Source organism: Pieris napi, chromosome 11 (genome assembly GCF_905475465.1).
Source record: "Pieris napi chromosome 11, ilPieNapi1.2, whole genome shotgun sequence".
Taxonomy (NCBI): domain Eukaryota; kingdom Metazoa; phylum Arthropoda; class Insecta; order Lepidoptera; family Pieridae; genus Pieris; species Pieris napi.
In genome coordinates this window covers 2,597,669-2,617,429 of record NC_062244.1, presented here as the reverse complement: position 1 = coordinate 2,617,429, position 19,761 = coordinate 2,597,669, and the positions used below count along the sequence as shown (strand labels likewise).

Below are 19,761 nucleotides of genomic sequence, written 5' to 3'. Positions count from 1 at the left end.
TGACCCCCCAACCCCCATGTAACGCGCCGTAACGGTTTTCTATACCCAATAGTAAAACGTTTCGTGACCACTCAATGACTCTTTATACTTAAAAGTTACCATTATGTGGTGTAAAGTACTGGAAAGTCGAAAATAATATTAACAATAACGCGTAATTCAATCCCCGCCCCGCATCGTAACGTTTTACAAAAGAACCCCCCCTCCCAAAATTCGTTACGTAATACTTTTACGTGTTACGATGTTTTCATTTATCAAATCCCTACAATAATGGTTAAATGGTTATCATCAATAATAAAACGCGATTATATGTAATAAATGGTATCTCAATCTAAGACAATTTTACAGTGTGTACGCAGAACTGGTGCATGTAAAATCCGAATTCACGTCTCTATTGGAGGGAGATGAAGGGCCCAAATATGGTTTCTACCGTAACCCAACACATGTCGCTAACTTTTTGAAAGAGTTTTACAACGAAGCCAACATTCCGCCGAAGGATATTGAATATGTTGAAGCGTTTGGTTCAGGTATGAGCATTTGGTGTTGTGCTTAGGTCTTGGGTGCTTAAATATATATTTATATGTCTATCTATAATATGTATGTATATCCGTTGCCTAGTACCCATAACACAAGCTTCACCAGCTTAGCATGGGACTAGGTCAATTGGTGTGAATTGTCTTTAAAAAAAAATATTTTCCACATCTCTTGATCATATTACAATTATTCTTGAACCATATTAGCTAGCACCGGTATTTTGTAACAAAAACCGATCATTCACAATATCTATAGTAATATCATAATAATGTTGGTGAGGTGGTAGGAGCTCTGGTTCTACTAAGCCGATTTAAAAAACTCTTTTACTAATAGTCACGTTATTTGAGAATGTGGTGTAATTCTTAAAAGGCCGGCAACGCACTCGCGAGCCCTCTGGCATTGAGTGTCTATGAGCGGCGGCCGGTATCACTTAGTATCAGGAGCGCTCTTGCCGGTTTGCCCCCTGTTCCATAAAACAAAATCCTAAAAGATATTCGTGGTATTCGGATTAACAAAGACGCGATAAAATCAAAAAAATTATTGCCATTTTCCCGAATATCTAGAATGATACACGAGAATAATTTTTCAAGTTTTCCCTGGTCGCGGTTGCCCGTGCGAAACTGGGACAGCCCTGCGATTCTGTAACTCACTTTTCGAACTCACACAGCGGTTTCCGCATCGGCGGTCGCTCTGAAATCAGTCGTGAAGCAGTCATTTTATGATTTGACATTCTGATAAACAATAAACTACAAGCTCCCACCTTTTCAGAATGCTAAATCATAAAATGACTCAAGGCAGGCAATGAGGCAAGGCAGGTCGCTGATTGATTCGTTCCCTGTCTCCATGTTAAGACATGGAGACACATGTCTTATCCAGACATATGTCTGTAACACACATGTTTTATCCAAATGTTTAATAAAATTAACTTTGCGTCTTTCTCGATTATGGGATTATTTCTAATTAATATTGTTTTATATAGCGCGAGTTATGTAACATTAGTTAAGTTAAATTGATATATTTTAGTTAATAATTAAAAGCCTAAACAATATCGCACACTTGAAGCCAATACGAGCCCTTCACTTTTTACCACACTCATAAATTGTAATTTAGGCTATGTTCACATGTAACGCGCGTTAACGCGCGTCAACGCGCGATCAAATTTGAAGAGCGTTCAGATGATGAGCGCTAAAGCGCGTTGCGAGAGTACTCGTCAGTCTAGTTCGGTAGAACGTAGAAAATGGACGTGGAAGAGGCTATTATTTTGTGGTTATATTATAAAGAAAAATATAGAAAAAGAAAACGTACACATTGGGTTCATCCAATTTTGAAAAAAAATACAAATTATATTATATTTTTTATACAAATTTGCTATATTCCAACTTGCTGGCCTTTTTTCTACTACATCGATTAGTAAGTCGATGTCAATATCTTCAAATTCACTCATTTTAAATGCGAGAACAAAATATAATTACGAAAATTAACAAAATTACATGCGATCGCGATGAAAGCGCGCGCTCATCTGAACAGCAAACGGACATTACATTAATATCAAAGCGCGCGTCAACGCGTGATCACCTGCGTCTAGAGACTTTTTCTCTGAGCGCCGCGTTGACGCGCGCTCATGTGAACAGTTGTATGAAAATACCACAATGTCTAGTCGCGCGATTTGAAAACGCGCGTCAAGTTTTTGCCATCTGGACATAGCCTTAGCATTTTCGTTTCCGATAATGTGCAATAACATAAGTGTCAATTACATTTACGAACTCTTCAATAAGTCAAGTTAGATTTTTTGCTATCCAGCGACGCAACCCCACCCCTAATGTTATCTTAGTTATATGCTCATGTTTTATATAAACATTTAAAACCAGTTATTACTCAGCTTCAAACAAAGCGTTTCATTTAACATATATTTGAACATATACAACAACCGCCACCGAACTTAACTCACGATTTGAATTTTGTATAGGAGTGTTGGAAGCTGATGAGTCTGAACTTAAAGCGATCGATGAAGTGTTCTGCAAGGATCGACCAAATACACTACCTATTGGGAATGTTATGTCCAATATTGGTTATAGTGAAGCTGCGTCTGGGCTATCTTCTATTACTAAGGTCAGTTGTAAGACTAATAAAAATATAATTGTTCCTTCAAATACCTTTCAACATTATTAAGCTACATACAACATTCTCGTGAAATGCAATGCAATCAAAACGAAATCGATTTCAGATTTCAGGTCAGAATATATTCACCTAATATACAATATAAATAAAACTACAAATGTTATGTACACCATAGGAAAACTTTAATTAAAAAGAATTGGAAAATAATATTTAATTAAACATTCCTACGAAAGAAGTATTTTTTAACTTTTGAGATAAAGTTTACGAAGAAAAGTAAATTTTCTTACTCCCCGGAATTCAGTCAGCTGGGTGAAATTGATAGTCGAGCTGCCTTGCGATTCTGTAACTCACTTTTCGAACTCACACAGCGGTTTTCACAGCGGCGGTCGCGCTCAAAGCAGTCTTAAAGCAGTCATTTTACGATTTGATAAGGAGGGAATTTGTAGTCTATATATATATAATGAAAATGGTCTTCGTTTGAGGCTCAATCACGCCTAAACCACTGATCGTATCGACATGAAACTACCACCATTCGATGCGAAATTTCCTAGATGGTTTATGGCTATTTATTTATTAAATTCCAACTTTTATTGCTGTTTTACTTTTATGAAAATTTATCCATACGGACTTCACCGCTGAAACATTCGGGGAGGCTTCCTAGAACCTCTAAACGTCAACATCTGTTAAAAACTCGATTTTCGAAATATTTCAATTTTCTTAGCGGGAAGTTAAAAAGAAGAATAATAAAAATATGAAAAAAAATAAAATAATGAAACATAAAATTTATTTTAATTCGTCCAGCAAAGAGGGCGCGAAACGGCTAGTTAATCAATAAATCCGAATGCCAAATCGTAAAATGACTGCTTTAAGACTGATTTGAGCGCGACCGCCGCTGTGTGAGTTCCAAAAGTGAGTTACAGAATCGCAAGGCCGATCGCTAAGTATGTTCGTAGAAAAAAATTTATTGAACATTGATCTACGGGTGTCATAGCTTGGCGCCTTTGTATCTGTATTTTCTAAAACAATATTGCGATGAACACCAATCGCACAACGATTATGACATCTACGTATTCATCTCAGGTGCTACTGGGTTTCGAAAGAGGTGAATTTGCTGGAAATATTAGCCTCGAAACGCCGCGGAATGACGTGGCAGCCATCCGGGACGGTCGTGTCAAGGTGATCACGGATCATTTGCCGACAAACCACGGATATGTTGCAGTCAACACTTTCTCAGTCACGGGCTCAAACGCCCACGTACTTCTCAAAGGACGTTACAAACCAAAGGTAACTGAAATCATTGATATTGTAAAAGAGCAATATTACAAATTTAAAACTATGTTTAGGTTTCCTTTTTTTATTGAAGTGAAACTTCTTTATCGGGGTTGGAAAAAAATTTAGTGTAACATTTTTGCGTTACGCGTCACATTTTTCCGTTACGCGCCATCTTTTGAAGTGAAACTTCTTTATCGACGTATGGGAGAAATTTTGTAGCAGGTTACGCGCCATGTTGCTTTTTGAAGTCAAACTTCTTTATCGGCGTTGGAAAAAAATTTACACACATTTGTCACACTTTTCGGTTACGCGCCATCTTTTTCTTGTCCCTACCACGGTTGATCCGAAGAGATTCCGAAGCCATTAGTAACAAAAATATATAATAACGATAACAATGATAGTAATACTAATAATTCTATTACAATTAATGAAATTCTGTAATAATCTTAGTACTACATAGTAGTACAGTAATACCTAAGTTAAAATGAAATAATTGTATTTGTATTCATGTCTATGATAATAAAAGCCTTTTGTTAAACTTTATCTAATTTAACTTTATTTAACCAATTTCTGTAAAGTTGCATAATATAGTAGATCATTTTTCGAAAAATAAGGTCATAAAGAAGTTTCACTTCTTACGTGTGTACACCTAGTACACGCACACATTTTTTTTTATTTGATTTGAATTTGATGAGCAGTGTTGGCTTAGCGTGCGACTCTTTGTGCGCATTTAAATGGACTTTCTTTGTGCGCATTTCACATTCCCTCGAACGGTGAAGGAAAGCATCGTGAGGAAACCGACATGTCTTAGACCCAAAAAGTCGACGGCTTGTGTCAAAAAATTATCATGATACAGATTCAGAAATCTGAGGCCCAGACCTAAAGAGATTGTAGCGCCACAATTTTTTTTTATTGATTAGAAGTAATAGTCTTGAAACTGTAAATTGCATTTATATTTGGATTATTTAATAAAAGAGGAATTTATTTATAAAAATCGATTTCGAATATAAAAATTTGCATAACCTAACTGCATTATTTTGTTGAATTAATAATTATAAAATGCTACGTCAATCTGCAGGGTCAATAATCCGCAGGGCGCTTTGGCGTTAGGTATAATTTGCATTAACAGTTGAAGTTAGTCTAGTGTTATATTTTTCTACTACTACTTTCTTAATACGTATGCTAGTAAATCCTCTAATTGTCTCGACTTCAACCACATAGTTGTTCAATATATTATTAGTTAAGCGACATAAAGCATCAATTAGAATCTAATCTAACACCTGTTTTTAACAGAAAAAGTATTATAAATAAATAATATTTTTTCTGTTTACACTTCGTTGTACAAACATAATACAATTGACATAATTAATTGAAAAGGAGGGCAACTGGCGGCCTTATCGCTTTCGAGAGATCTCTTCCAGGCAACCGCTTAATCTATACTAATATTATAAAGAGGAAAGATTTGATTTTTTGTTTGTTTGAAATGAATAGGCTCCGAAACTACTAGACCGATTTCAAAAATTCTTTCACCGTTGGCAAGCTACACTATTCCCGAGTGACATAGGCTATGTTTCATTTTCAAAAAAATAGGGATGCTTTCTAAAACTTGAATAATCTAACCCAAGGTGTAAAAAAATAAACAAAAAACTTCCTTCAATGGCGTGCGCTGCGAAAACTATTAATGATAGAACAAAATGATGTATTACAATTTTTCAGGACACTATCTATAAAAAATGTCTCGACAGCATGTCTCTATCTTTTATAGTTACGTCACAATAAGCGTCCTTTTATGAATTTTTTTTTATTAAAATACCACCGCTAGAAAAGGCTCTTTATTCGTACCTAGGTTTTGATCCTTATAAGCTACAATTTAATGGCATAACCACCAAAAAAGCATGGTGGATTGGTGTTCTCCTGCCGTTTCTATTGAATATATCTACTATGTAATATTAAAAAAAATCTTAGCCACAGCAACGCTTGGCCGAGTCTACTAGTATTAAATATTTTAATTTCAATAATTGGATATTTTAAAATCTCGCTCTAGGATCTTACCCGTTACAAGTGCAGCATCCCTCGCCTGGTGACGATATCAGCGAGACAGGATTCAGCCCTGCTTAACATCTTTGCAGACCTGAAGAGCCGTACCGTGGACCCTGAGGAACTGGCTCTGTTCCATAACATTCATCAGACCCCTGTCGCTGGACATTTGGGGCGTGGTTATTTGATTCTGGGTGAGAATTGTTGATTTATAGAATTCAAATTCAAACTTAAGCTCAAAATAACTTTATTCATATACCACGTACAGTTATGGAAATAAATTTACATTTACGAGTTCGCAAGTCAAGGGCGTAGAGCGCTAATTATATGTTTTTGTACATACAGCAAGGCTTCAAGAATATATTGACCTGATAGTGTCATAATATTTAATTCCTTCAACTTAAACTTCTGCAGCAGCAGCCCATAGTAGAATACCGTAGGACGAAACGCTGTGAAAGTAGCGCATACACAATTTTAGCCGTGTCCTGATCAACAGAGCTAGGCTAAAATATCACTCTGCTTTCCTTACCTTGACTTAAAAATTAGGATATATATCTAATATGTAAAATTCTCGTGACACAATGTGCCCCGAAACGGCTCGACCGATTCTTATGATTTTTTTTTGCATATTCAGTAAGTCGTAGAATCTATCTTTCAAACCCCTAATTACAAAATACAAAATACATAAAACCCTTAATGTTTATCCTTCTACGATCAACCCCAATTTTTTATTATAGCACATAGTTATTTTTATTGAACTAAAACAATGTTTCTTAGATAAAATATACATGGCAAAACTTTTGTCGGGTCAGCCTGGGACTAGTGCTAGACAGGCTACTTCTAATTTGCGATATTTGTTTTAAAATAAGTGTTGTTTGATGTTTTGCTATTTCAAAAGAGTACCGAGAGTTTTTACGCCGGCTTTTTCTCTCGGCCTACACTGTCTGTCTTCTTTGCCGATGAGTAGGGATGTCTACAAATTCAAATTTAATGACGTGGAATAAGTGATACATGTATCTTATGTTCCTTAATAAACATATTTAATTATTTATTTTATATAGTTAGGATATATGTGTTAGTAAAATTTATACTAGTATTCCCTGATCTTGACAGACACAAACGAAGCCAACGAAACGGTGGCTCTAAGTGAAAAGTGCGAGTACTTCGACAACGCGGTCCGTCCACTATGGTTTGTCTACAGTGGTATGGGATCCCAATGGGCCGGTATGGGAGCTCAACTCATGCGTATACCAGTTTTTGCTGCTGCTATTGAGAAGTACGTATTTTTTGAGTTTAACAAAATAGTAAAAAACACACGTGTGTGTACTATTGTACCTGCGTTAGAACTTCTAATAATTTTCTTCGAGCACTTTAGTGGGATGTTTCCCTCTTCGAATTGCATTTTTCTTGTCCATTTTAATGGTCACTTCCAATCAAAATGATATAATATGTACTAATCATGATATTTTACATTAAACACTATGTTTTTTATCACATTGGTCCGGGTTTTCTCGTATAGAAATCATTATTTTGGTTTAAATAAACACGACTCTGAAAAACACTACGCCATGATAGACAACGCATCATGTCGATAAAACAGAGCAAGCGCCATCTAGCGTCCCAGACTGTTTTACCGACGTTTGAACAGATATTCAGGGTGTCGGTTTTTTGCGACGGTGTGCGCGCGCATCGTTAAAATTTACTCTCATCATTTTTCCCTAACGCGCCAAAAGAAGTATTACTTCGAAAAGTGGGATTTAGGAATTTGAATACATTATATGTTAACAGATGTCACCGCGTGTTAGAGCCCAAAGGCGTGGATATTGTGAGCATAATCACGTCACCAGATAAAACAACCTTCGATAACATCTTACACTCCTTCGTCGGTATCGCCGCTGTACAAATTGGTCTCACAGATGTACTGCACTCTATCGGCATCTTCCCGGATAAAATTATCGGTACGTATAGCAAGTATGTATTGGAGGCAAGAAAAAATTGTAAAGTCTGTTTTATATGAATAAATAAAAGGGTGCGTGTACTTATGTACGCGCGTAAGAAGTTATACTTCTTTGGCTTTCTTTATTTTTTTTTAATATTAAATGATTAATAATAAAAAATTAACGCTACTAATTTAATAATATTTAATATATTATTCAATTATTATTAATTAATATTAATAATGATAATAATTATTATTTATTATTTTATTATATCATTTATTCAATTGAATAACTAGGTATGTTTCATACCTAAGTAACAATAAACCTCTTAACTAAGTAACAATAGGTCTTTGTGAAAAAGCATTGCAAATTTCTTTGAAAAAATAATTAAAACTCCTTTATTTGTTTAAAAGGTACTACAAAGGTCATTATGGTCATTCAAAATTCTTGGCATAGCTGCTAACTTCACGCATATTCTATTTCTTTTTACCTGTAGATTGTCTTATTCCCATCTCGCTCGCGCACGCTCGGCGCCCGGCTGGTTTAAATAGAATTCGTTAGTTGGCAACTTCATACTGATAATTTTGTGTCACGGTTGCGCATCGTATAATTTCACTCTCATAAATTTTTCATAACGCGCCTAAAGAAGTATAACTTCAAAAATAAATGATTTGTCGTTCCCAGGTCACAGTGTAGGCGAGTTGGGGTGCGCATACGCAGATGGCTGCTTCACAGCGGAAGAGATGATCCTGTCTGCATACAGCCGTGGTCTTGTCTCCGTTCAAACGCCTTTTATTCGAGGCTCCATGGCTGCTGTTGGTATGGGATTCACTGAGGTACAGTATTGGAAATAAATTTATTAATGTATTTATTGTTTAAAATCCACGAATGGCTCATAGGCACAAACAGACATGTGTCTGTTTCATTGACAAAATTTTTAGAGGATGTGATCCAGCTGTTTGTGTCTACTAACGCCCGAACCCAATAACCTATCTCAATCCATCTGAGATAGAAATCTAAATCCAAATGTTGTAACAAGTGTGCCAATAACCAATCGACGGATTGTAATTGCCATCTGTCGATACAAGCTATCCATGGGAGGTCGTATCGGTGTCTGTGGATAGATAAAAAGACAGTTGACGAAAGCTCGATTTCAACAGTTAATTATTTTAACAGATTTTAACTTACACCAGTTTTTAAAATAATTAAAAATTGAATTTGATTGATATCGAGTCCATCGCGGACAAACAACGTGACACGTAATTTATATAAATTAAGATAGTTTACTACTATGTAATATAAGAAAAACCTTAGCCATAGCAACGCTTGGGCCAGTCTGCTAGTAGTTAAATATTACGTTCTCAGTAAAAACAGCTCTTGAAGTATTAATGTGTCATTCTAGACAACAGGCAGGAATGATATCGTTCCCCAGATGACCTAGAATTAAAAATATTAATTAAAAAAATACACTTCTCAGATCTCCAAATTGTGCCCACCTGAAATTGAAGTAGCGTGCCACAATTCATCGGAATCCAGTACAATCTCAGGTCCAGATGAAGTCATGAAAGAGTTCGTTGCGTCTTTAACAGCTAAGAACATCTTCGCTAAGGAGGTTCCCTGCTCCAACATCGCCTATCACTCACGTTATATCGCAGAAGCAGGTAATTTAATTTTCTTTTCAAAAATCTTTTGATTTATCAAAAAACATATTTTTTAATCGTTTTACATAAATTTGTATAGGTACCTCAGAGTTTATGATAGTTTCATTATGCTTTCCTACTTGAACCACACGAGGTGCCTACATTATTTTTATTTATTTATTTATTTTAAGCCTTAACTTAATTTCCTAATACAAATATATCTTGTTATTTCATGTGTTAGTGAATAACTTTTACAGTTAGTAAGTATCAGGAACCCTCTCCGGTAAAGGCCTCCTCCAAGGCTTGCCATCTTTCTCTATCCCGAGCTATTTGGACCCAGTGAGGACCCGCGATTTTTTTGATGTCATCATCCCATCGAGCGTAGGGTCTGCCTCTGTTTCGTTTGCCTGGTGGGCCACTCCATGTAGTTACTGTTTTCGTCCACCTATGATCTGTGAGGCGCGCTACATGACGCTTCTATTATTATTGAAGTGAAACTTCTTTATCGACGTATGGGAGAAATTTTGTAGCAAATCGTCACGTTTTTCGGTTACGCGCCATCTTTTTCTTGTCCCTACCACGGTTGATCCGAAGAGATTCGAAGCCATTAATAACAAAAGTATATAATAACGATAACAATGATAGTAATAATTCTATTACAATTAATGAAATTCTGTAATAATCTTAGTAGTAATAAGGTAAAATGAAATAATTGTATTTGTATTCATGTCTATTATAATAAAAGCCTTTTGTAAAACTTTATCTAATCTAACTCTATTTAACCAATTTCTGTAAAGTTGCATATAGTAGATCATTTTTCGAAAAATAAGGTCATAAAGAAGTTTCATTTCTTACGTGTGTACACCTAGTACACGCACACATTTTTTTATATATTTAGAGCTTACAACAGAAGTCATAATAACAAGATAGAGGAGCTTATTGTGTTAAAAATAAGTACAATAGCGAAAGCAGTGATCTTTCTTCATCACAGCGTAAATACAATATGATAGAAAGAGACCAATTATAAGTTAAAACAGTATACTTGGCCTAATAATGACTAACAGTGCAAGGTACTCAGTAGGAATGTGAAGGAAAAATGGCTCTTCCTATAAAGGAAGATCAGTCTAACCACTTACTGGTCCGATAGCTCCAGTGACTAAGGTATAAAGTTTTATTTGCAGTGGTTTTACAAACTTATCTTCTCCAGGTCCCGCTTTACGCCAGTACTTAAGTGAAGTTATCAAAGACCCGAAGCCACGCAGTGAACGTTGGCTTTCAACCTCGGTCCCAGAAAACAGATGGGAAGAGGATCTAGCTAAATACTCTTCTGCCGAATACCACACCAACAATCTACTGGTAATTTATTTTAATTACTCCAAAATTCAATATAAGTAGGTACAATAAAAATTTAATCTTGCTGGATCGACTTGAGGGTTTTAGTTTTCTTTCTCCGAATTTTTTTCATTTATTCCACGAAACTTCCACTAGAGCTTCTGGTAAAAATAGAATTCAATAATGTACTTATATACATTTAAATACGTCAAAGAAAATTCTCATTTACTGCCAGTTCCCAAATCAAGACCGTAGAGTAAATTACTAACAAATGTTAAAACAGTATTGCAATAATATTAAATATGATAGAGACCTTAGTAGAAAGTTTTATTTTAACAATATTTTGCATCAGTCCCGGGGTGTTCTGAGAAGGTTTTAACTGAACAGAATATCATAATTATCATTCGATCTTTTTCAACAGAATCCAGTTCTTTTCGAAGAGACATCTCGCCACATTCCTGCTAACGCCGTGCTTATTGAAATAGCTCCCCATGGACTACTCCAAGCTATTCTCAAGAGATCCTTACCCCAAAGCTGCAAGAACATTCCTCTTACACGCCGAGGACACCTTGACAATGCAAGATTTGTGTTGGAAGCTATTGGACAGTGAGTATATTAAATACCCTTTATATTGTATAGAATATTATATTTCAAATATCCAACTGTCCGTGGTTTATAAAAACATCGGAGATTCATGAGCACCTCAAAATCAGGACTGTCAAAGAGGAGATCAAGACCTGGAGTATGAAATACAGAAAAAGGCTAGAAATGCATCCTAATAAGCTTGCTACGCAAATAACCGGACCCAATAAATAGGTTTAAAAGGCGACAAATCCTAAGTCTTGATGGACACGGTTGAAATAGAGGAGCAGTCTCGATGGAGATTTTGCTTTGAACACATCTCTCATAGTCTAGCTGACTGATTGCAAATTAAAGACTTATATAAAAAAAATATTATAATATATATAGAATACTATCTTCTTTAATATGAATACTACTAATTACGATACTACAATATAATACACGCTCTAAGCCTTATATGGAAATGGGTAGGTCATATTACTAGAGCGCGGGATAAAAGATGGACACTAGAAATAACAAAATGGACTGGATCTACTGGAAAGATGTATAGGTCGACAAAAGAAACGATAGACAGATGACATTATATATATATATAGACTAACCACCAGTTTGGAATAATAAAGTTTTAATAATAATAATGATTATATTATTAGCAGTATTAACTACTTATAGTCGAATCGTATTATTAGGACTATTATCTACTATAATGAAATAATCATTATAATCGGATCCAAATCTGAAGCACTTATAGGTTGCTGCGATATTAAGGGTCTGTTTCACAATGTATGGATAAAGTACCGAATAGCTATGCAACACATGAATTATTTGGAAGATAAATTGTGCCATTTGACACTTCATCGGACTCATAACTTATGATGGACTTTATGTGACGAATAGCGCTATCTGACAGTCGTGAAACGCAAGAATAGTGTTTATCCTACAAATAAGTAATAAAAAGCTAATTTGGAACTTATCTGTACATTGTGAAACAGACCCTACGTATTCAAAAAATTTGTGATCTTGCAACTTTATTTGGCGGCTTAATGTTTTAGAAGTACTCGTTTTAACATCTATTTCGTCTCTTTCTGTCAAATTGTTTACGTTGTTACGATAAGTGACAGATGATTACTTTAGTTCAGTGAATTAATTTATTTTTATTTTTTTATTAGACAATTCACACCAATTGACCTATGGGACTAGGCTAAGCTGGTGAAGCTTGTGTTATGGGTACTAGGCAACGGATATACATACATATTATAGATAGGTAGATAGACATATAAATACATATTTAAACATCCAAGACCTAAGGCACAACACCAAATGCTCATCACATCGATGTTCGTCTCAGCCGGGGATCGAACCCGGGACCCATGAATTCGCAGTCAGTGGTACTAACCACTAGACCAATAAGTCGTCAATGTATGAATATTTTGTGAGTAGGTCAGAATTCTGAATCTGAAGACCAACCACCACGGTTGATCATCATCAGATATGTTTTTTTTCTATTTTTTATAAAACAGGGGACAAATGTGCAGGAGGCTCATCTGACAGTAAGTGATACCGCCGCCCATGGACACTCTTAATGCTCGCGAGTGCGTTGCCAGAATTTTAAGAATTCGACAACTGCCCGAGAAATACCTACATTTTAAAACTTCGCATTGAAGCATTGCTATTTTTTCACAGATTGTTCATGGAAGGCTACAACCCTAAGATACAAGCGCTGTACCCCAAAGTCGAATTTCCGGTGTCAACTGGTACCCCAATGTTGGCACATCATGTTGAATGGGCACATACGGAGTCTTGGTAAGTTTACCCATAAAAAATGATATAGCTCTTTCCAAATAAACGTAAGACTTAGGCGCGAAAGGCACAGAAAAGGCGTAAGGTGAAGGCGCGGCGCAGGCATCTTGCGCTTCAAAACGTCAATACAAAATGTACGTAAGCGGCACGTTGTTAATTATACTCAAGCGGCGTGGCACAGGTACGTCAGTAATATCTTCGGTGTCTCTGCACATTAATGAGTTGCAGCAAAGCGAGCGCATCTTCGTCATCTGAAGAGGAAGACATCCTATCACGATAAAGTCAGCCTGCGTAATGACTCTTTGTGCCGTCTCTTAGCTATAATTTAAGTCGCATCCGCCTTATCTGTTCCACGCCGGCTCTGCGCCTGCGCCGCGCCTTCACCTTACGCCTTTTCTGTATGTTTCGCGCCTTATATAATATCAAATCGAATAAGTCTTTGACATTCGAGATTAATATTTAGGACGGAGTCTCGATTTAAATAATTAATACATCTATTCAAAACACCTGGTTAAATTTCTGTAAACAGTGACTAAATAACAATTTCTGCCTTAAATATATTATTCTATGATTATTTGCGTTCAATTAATCAATGTTAATTTTATGTAATAATTTATTTAAATAATGCTATTATATAGTGATAAATAATATAAGTTTTAACTATAATGGTATGACTCATAATGTAAATCGAAACTTCTATTCTACATTTTAAGACAAATTTTCACGCCATTATGTGTTGCAGAATATGCGAACTTTAGATTGTACCACCATAACATTTTTGTAGCATATTCTTGCAAATTAATTATGGTTATTATTAGTGAAACAAGTTCCGCGTGCCGACCAAATAAAAAGGACAAAAAACAAGTGAAACACATTCTTCTTTTGTTATTGTTAGTTCAACTTCACCCTAGCTTCACACTGGTTTCACAAACACTTTTTTTTTATGGCTCTGGCACGATTTGTGCATTAGCCAGCGTCAAGTATAGGATTTTTTATAATTCGTGCTTGTCTTTAGAAATTCGACCATGTCCTCCATGTACGGTTTAAGCACTCGCCCGGTACCGCACAACCCTCCCAAAGGCCGAGAACAAATTTAAATTAAATTAAAACTTGCCCTCGAACCGGGAATCGAACCCGGTACCCCTCACCTAGCTGCCACTCAATAAGACCGCTAGGCTATGAGGCCCCTCACAAACACTTTTGCCTAAGTAAAACTGGTTTGCCTCTGTACAGGAACGATATGTGCTTATCCGATCTAAAGGGAGGACAGTCAGTGGTTAGACCGTAGAAGATCTACGGTCTAACCACTGACTGTCCTGCCCGGAGGCACTATCTATCTATATATACTGATATCCTTAGCGATTCATGACGTCATCATAGTCTGTATGTTATGAAGGCCTTTTGTTTCAGGATACTTCCGCTATTCAAAGCGGATGGTCTTAAGAAAGCCGCTGCATGTAAATTCATTATATCTATGCACGATGACGAACACAAATATCTTCGAGGACACGTTGTGAAAGGTATTTTTGATAGTATCTTGTATGATAAGCAAAATGCTATTACATAAGCATAATTGAATGAAATATAATCATAATCCCCCAAAGCTCTTTTCATATTTGTAAATAAGTAATGGCCGTTTATTCAGATTACTATGATGTGCTTACGTGTAGTCCGGTCAATTTAGACCAAAAAATGAGAGTGAAGTTACATAAAGTCCCAACAAGCTGAATTTCTGTGAAATTGTTCAAAACATAATTATAAACAATGTCTAAAAGGAAACAATGTGTAAGGAAAATTTTTTATTCAGGGGCAAAAGTAAAATAAAATGAGTTTTTCGCGATTTTCAGCAAAACGGTAAGTTTTATAATAGCTTGTTGGGACTTTATGTAACTTCACTCTCATTTTTTGGTCTAAATCTCTGAGTACGTGGGGATAAAAAACATTTTTAATTGAACAGATAAAAGTAAACGCCCAATTTGCAATTTCCACACTGAGAATAGAGTATGATAAATAGAATAATAACACTGAAAATCATAACCGGTTAATATCGCTGTCAATGGACACAACAATATTATGGTTAATAATAATTTATTTATTTGCCAATAAAAATGCAAAATGCAATGATTTGAGGCTCCAAAACAATACACGGTTAATAACCCATTTGTTTAAAAAACTTGTATTTAGTTTACATTCACCTATTTATCAACTATAAATGGTATGGCAATCGAGCATTGAGAAATTAAACACTAAAGTTAATGTTTAATAATAATGCACTGGATTATTATTATTATTAGTCATTCTTCTTTTCCATACAAGAAGGTGATATGCTTTCTGTGTTTTCTCACGATGTTTGCCTTCATCAAAGACAAAGTCAAAATCATTTATTCATACAGGTAACACAATGTACACTTATGAACGTCAAAAAACAAATACTATGAACTAAATTGTCTTCAAAAACTGTCTTGATAGTTGCGTACCTTTATTTAAGAAGCTCAAAATTTTATCTCTTCCATGTATTTATATTTTAGAAATATCCTTATTCGTGCATAGAAACATATTTTTAAGTCGAATGTAGAAGTAGACATGGGAAGAAATTAGCTGTGGCAAAAATCAACACCTTTTGTATGGCAATTAAAGTTTACAATAAATTACCAAAAGAATTAAGATTTAGATATTCCGTCTAGAGTCTTTAAAAAGCGACTTAGTGTATTACTTGTAGAACAATTAATGTACTATTCAATAAATGATTATTTGCGTAAAACACCGTAATTGATATAAAGTTAATGATGTAATGTATATAGTATAATAGACTAGATAATATAAGAATTGACTTTGACTAATAATGTAAAATTCCTTAAGACAATTTGCGCGCCATCGTGTGTGGCAGAATATGCGAACGATTTACGATTGTATCACCTTAACATTTTGTACCAAATTCTTGCAATAAATAAATTATTATTATTATTATTAAAAACAAATGCTTCTAATTTTACATTTACTGCCAGTTCTCAAATCAAAGGCGTACAACGGAAGAGAAGAACTATCAATAAGCGCACATAGAAAGAAAATTCCATTGGTGCACAAACGTGTTAGTGACACACGTTAAAGCGACTGGGCCAACACTGCTCTTAATAAATAAATATAGTTAAAAAAAACACGCTTTTAAAGCACATCAAAAAAGCGTGGGGCGCTCTGTGCCATTCGTCTATCGAGCAACCCACGCTTTTTCACAATAATACCAGTTTTTTTTGTTAATTACCATTTTCAGCCTAAATTAGGAATTATTTTTCACTTTTTAGTTTGATGTGCTTTAAAAGCGTGTTTTTTTTAGTTTTTTTAAACTATATTTATTTATTTTTTATTTTTTAGTTAAAATTTTTTTAATTTTTTTAATTTTTTTTTCGGATTATTGCATTGTCATCGATCTATGACAGGTGCAAAAATCAAAATCGAGTCCGAAGGAGTCGGTTACATACATACATACAGGTGAAGCTAATATAAAGCGTGTAAAAAAATAAAATATAATTTAAATTTTCAGGCGTGAATGCTTACCCATTCGCGGGTGCACTCACGTGTGTATGGGATACGTATAGTATGGTGTGTGGGGTGGGTCGTCGCAGCCAGTCAGTACGTTTCCGTGACGTGCGCTTTACCGTGCAACCTTTGATCAGCGACCAACATCTGCTAACCCTGAATGTCACCATACATCGCGGCACTGGGCGGTTTGAGGTATCGTTAACGTTTATTACAATAGCTTGGTTGAGACATAATCTTAATGTAGTTAAAATCTGTTATAACGACATCGAAGGGACTACTCATATTTAGTCGTAAAAACCGATAGTCGTAACAGCCGATGACGTTGTTATTAAGAACCTAATACAATAGAATTCAGCCAGGACCTTTGATTTTGGTCAATATAACCGGTACGGTTTTGACTGTATATGTTAACTAGCTGAACTGGCAAACGTCGTTTTGACATGTATATTTTTTTTAATGTTTTTGCAAAAAAACAACTAAGTAAAGTAAAAAAAATAGGGGTTGATCGTAGATAGGTGACAATTAAGGGTTGTATGTTTGCTGTATCATAAAAAATGACAACAAAAAGTTTTGTCTAAAAAATAAAAATAACAATTTAGTAGCCGATTCTCAGACTAACTAAATATGCATAAAAAAAAAAACATTACATAGGAATCGGTCAAGCAAACGAACGAACGAGAATTCGAACGAGGAACGAACATTGTGACACGAGAATTTTAAATATTAGATTACGCGTTTGCCCGCCAAGGACTCCTAAACTAATAAACCGATTTCAATCAAATTTGCACACCGTGTGCAATTTGATCTAACTTAGAAGATAGGATAGCTTTCATATCATTCTATTGTACGTGTGTATGTCACTGAACTTTTAAACGGCTGCACCGATTTGAATGTTTTTTTTTGGTTTGAGATTCACAATTCCGGAAGATGGCGCTGCAGTCGCTACTTTCATACTTTGTTTAATATTCTAATCGCTTGAAATATCATGCAGGATAACGTCTGTCGGGTCCGCTAGTACTATTATAAAAACGTTGTTTAAAGAATCAGTGTAATAATTCTTCGCCTCTTTGTATCAAATTGTGCTTGTTGAAAAGAGAAAGAAATAGTTTATTTCGATTGAATAAGCTTATTTTTTTTTTATATCTCATTCCAGGTATCTACTAAGAACTCTGAAATTATGACTGGTTACATTATGTGGAATAATGAGGGCGGGCCTGACGTCACCAATCCAGATGACCAGGAATTATCTCTGACGTCTGATGATATCTACAAGTTGTTGAAGACCAAAGAGTACAATTATTGGTAAGAAACAGATATTTAAATAAAATTAAAAAAAAACAGTGGCGTTCTGTATATATTTCATGATCATTTGTCAATCTAGTATGCGTGACACACGCTGTCGACTTGTTGGGTCTAATGGCTGATTTACATTATCTTAGTGTTTAGGAGAGTGCTTTAGTACAACTTGAAAGGCAAGTTCTTTAGCGTAGCGTTTACTAAAGCAAGTAGCGTTTACATGTTTCAACTAAAGTACTATCCTAAAGCACTCTCCTAAACACTAAGATAATGTAAATCGGCCTTAAGGCAAGCCGGTTTCTCACAATGTGTTTTCCTTCACCGTTCGAGTAAAACTAAAAAAAAAAATATTTAAACTCAAACTGAAATCTTTATTGCATTCCTTATGTACATATTTTACACGTGACACGTTATAATTTATTATCATAAGGTTGGTTGGTTTACGCACAGCAATGTTGTGAGAGGGCATGCTTTATTATAGTTAATTCTATTCTTATAAGATCCATTATTTATTTGGTATATTTGCTTTGGAAAAGGAGATTAAATGCGCCCAAAGAAAGTCGGGTGCACAGCCGGGATCGAACCTACGACCTTAGGGATGAGAGTCGCACACTGAAGCCATAAGACCAACACAGTTCTAACAAACAGTTCTTTAAGAGTAATTATTATGTGGATCTTGAGTCCAAGGTCCATTAAGCTTTAAACTTACTTAAACTAAAATGCTTTTATTAAAAGATCCGTTTCACCATCTATAGTCCAGTCAAATAATGATTGTTTTTTAGCGGAGACTTCCGAAGCATCAGCAAAGCGTCCACATCGCTCAGTCAAGCAAAAATTGTTTGGAATAAGAACTGGGTGACGCTGATAGATGGGTTGATTCAACTAAACATATTGAAGAAAAGCCATGGAGTTTCGGAGCTGGAATTTATTCGCCAAATTGATCTAGATGTCGATAAGATGCCCAAAGATGATGAAAGTGACAGTACTCTTCTAGATGCTTATGTCTCAGAAGTTTTGGAGGTTTCAAGGTGAGATAACATTCTGAAATAGGGATGCTCGATGTTCATCGATGTTGAAAGCAAAAACATCGATGTTGCTATACAAAAAATATCGTAACATCGATGTTAACGGAATCGAACATCAATGTTAGCTCACGGCCTCGGCACGACCAATGCAACTTACGAAAAAATTTAAGTCTTCTATGAAAGCATCCACAAATCTGGTTTATTAAAATTCTGAACGCGTATTCATTCACTGCGCACCGGTCGTTCACTTCGTTCGTTCTTCGTAGTCTCGATCGCTCTTTCTCTCTGACACGTCCTCACTACTCTTTATCAACAAAGATATAGATAAAAAGGTTCTTCTTTATCAAAATTACTTTAAATTCAGTGAGTTAATAAAAATATCGAAATACGTAATAATTTGTTATGTTTCTTAATAAATGTCGAACCTTTTCACTGTATTCTATTTCTTTGTCAATGATTAATGCAAAATTCTTACTATTAATATGCTAATGTCTAAGTAACATATGCTATATTTGGTTCCAAAATATAAAACATTTATTTATTTCCACATAATTATTCTATCTTAACAGTACTAATGCGATAGAACTACACAATAATTACCTACACCAAAAATCCTACAATTAAAAAAATATGTATATACCTAGATTTCAT

The 19,761-nt window shown here is 35.2% G+C and overlaps 1 protein-coding gene across 1 annotated transcript in view; it reads left to right on the top strand.

Moving 5' to 3' along the window:
* The window catches only part of LOC125053752 (fatty acid synthase-like), a 44,273-nt gene that overhangs the window by 7,655 nt on the left and 16,857 nt on the right, over positions 1-19,761 (top strand). The window contains exons 7-21 of the mRNA XM_047655287.1: positions 346-524; positions 2,498-2,640; positions 3,730-3,933; positions 5,966-6,152; positions 7,072-7,234; positions 7,747-7,916; positions 8,583-8,734; positions 9,376-9,559; positions 10,746-10,894; positions 11,292-11,476; positions 13,136-13,255; positions 14,663-14,772; positions 16,791-16,981; positions 17,943-18,091; positions 18,868-19,113. Of these exons, the coding sequence (XP_047511243.1) occupies positions 346-524; positions 2,498-2,640; positions 3,730-3,933; positions 5,966-6,152; positions 7,072-7,234; positions 7,747-7,916; positions 8,583-8,734; positions 9,376-9,559; positions 10,746-10,894; positions 11,292-11,476; positions 13,136-13,255; positions 14,663-14,772; positions 16,791-16,981; positions 17,943-18,091; positions 18,868-19,113 (2,532 nt within the window). The remainder of the gene's footprint in view (positions 1-345; positions 525-2,497; positions 2,641-3,729; positions 3,934-5,965; positions 6,153-7,071; positions 7,235-7,746; positions 7,917-8,582; positions 8,735-9,375; positions 9,560-10,745; positions 10,895-11,291; positions 11,477-13,135; positions 13,256-14,662; positions 14,773-16,790; positions 16,982-17,942; positions 18,092-18,867; positions 19,114-19,761) is intronic.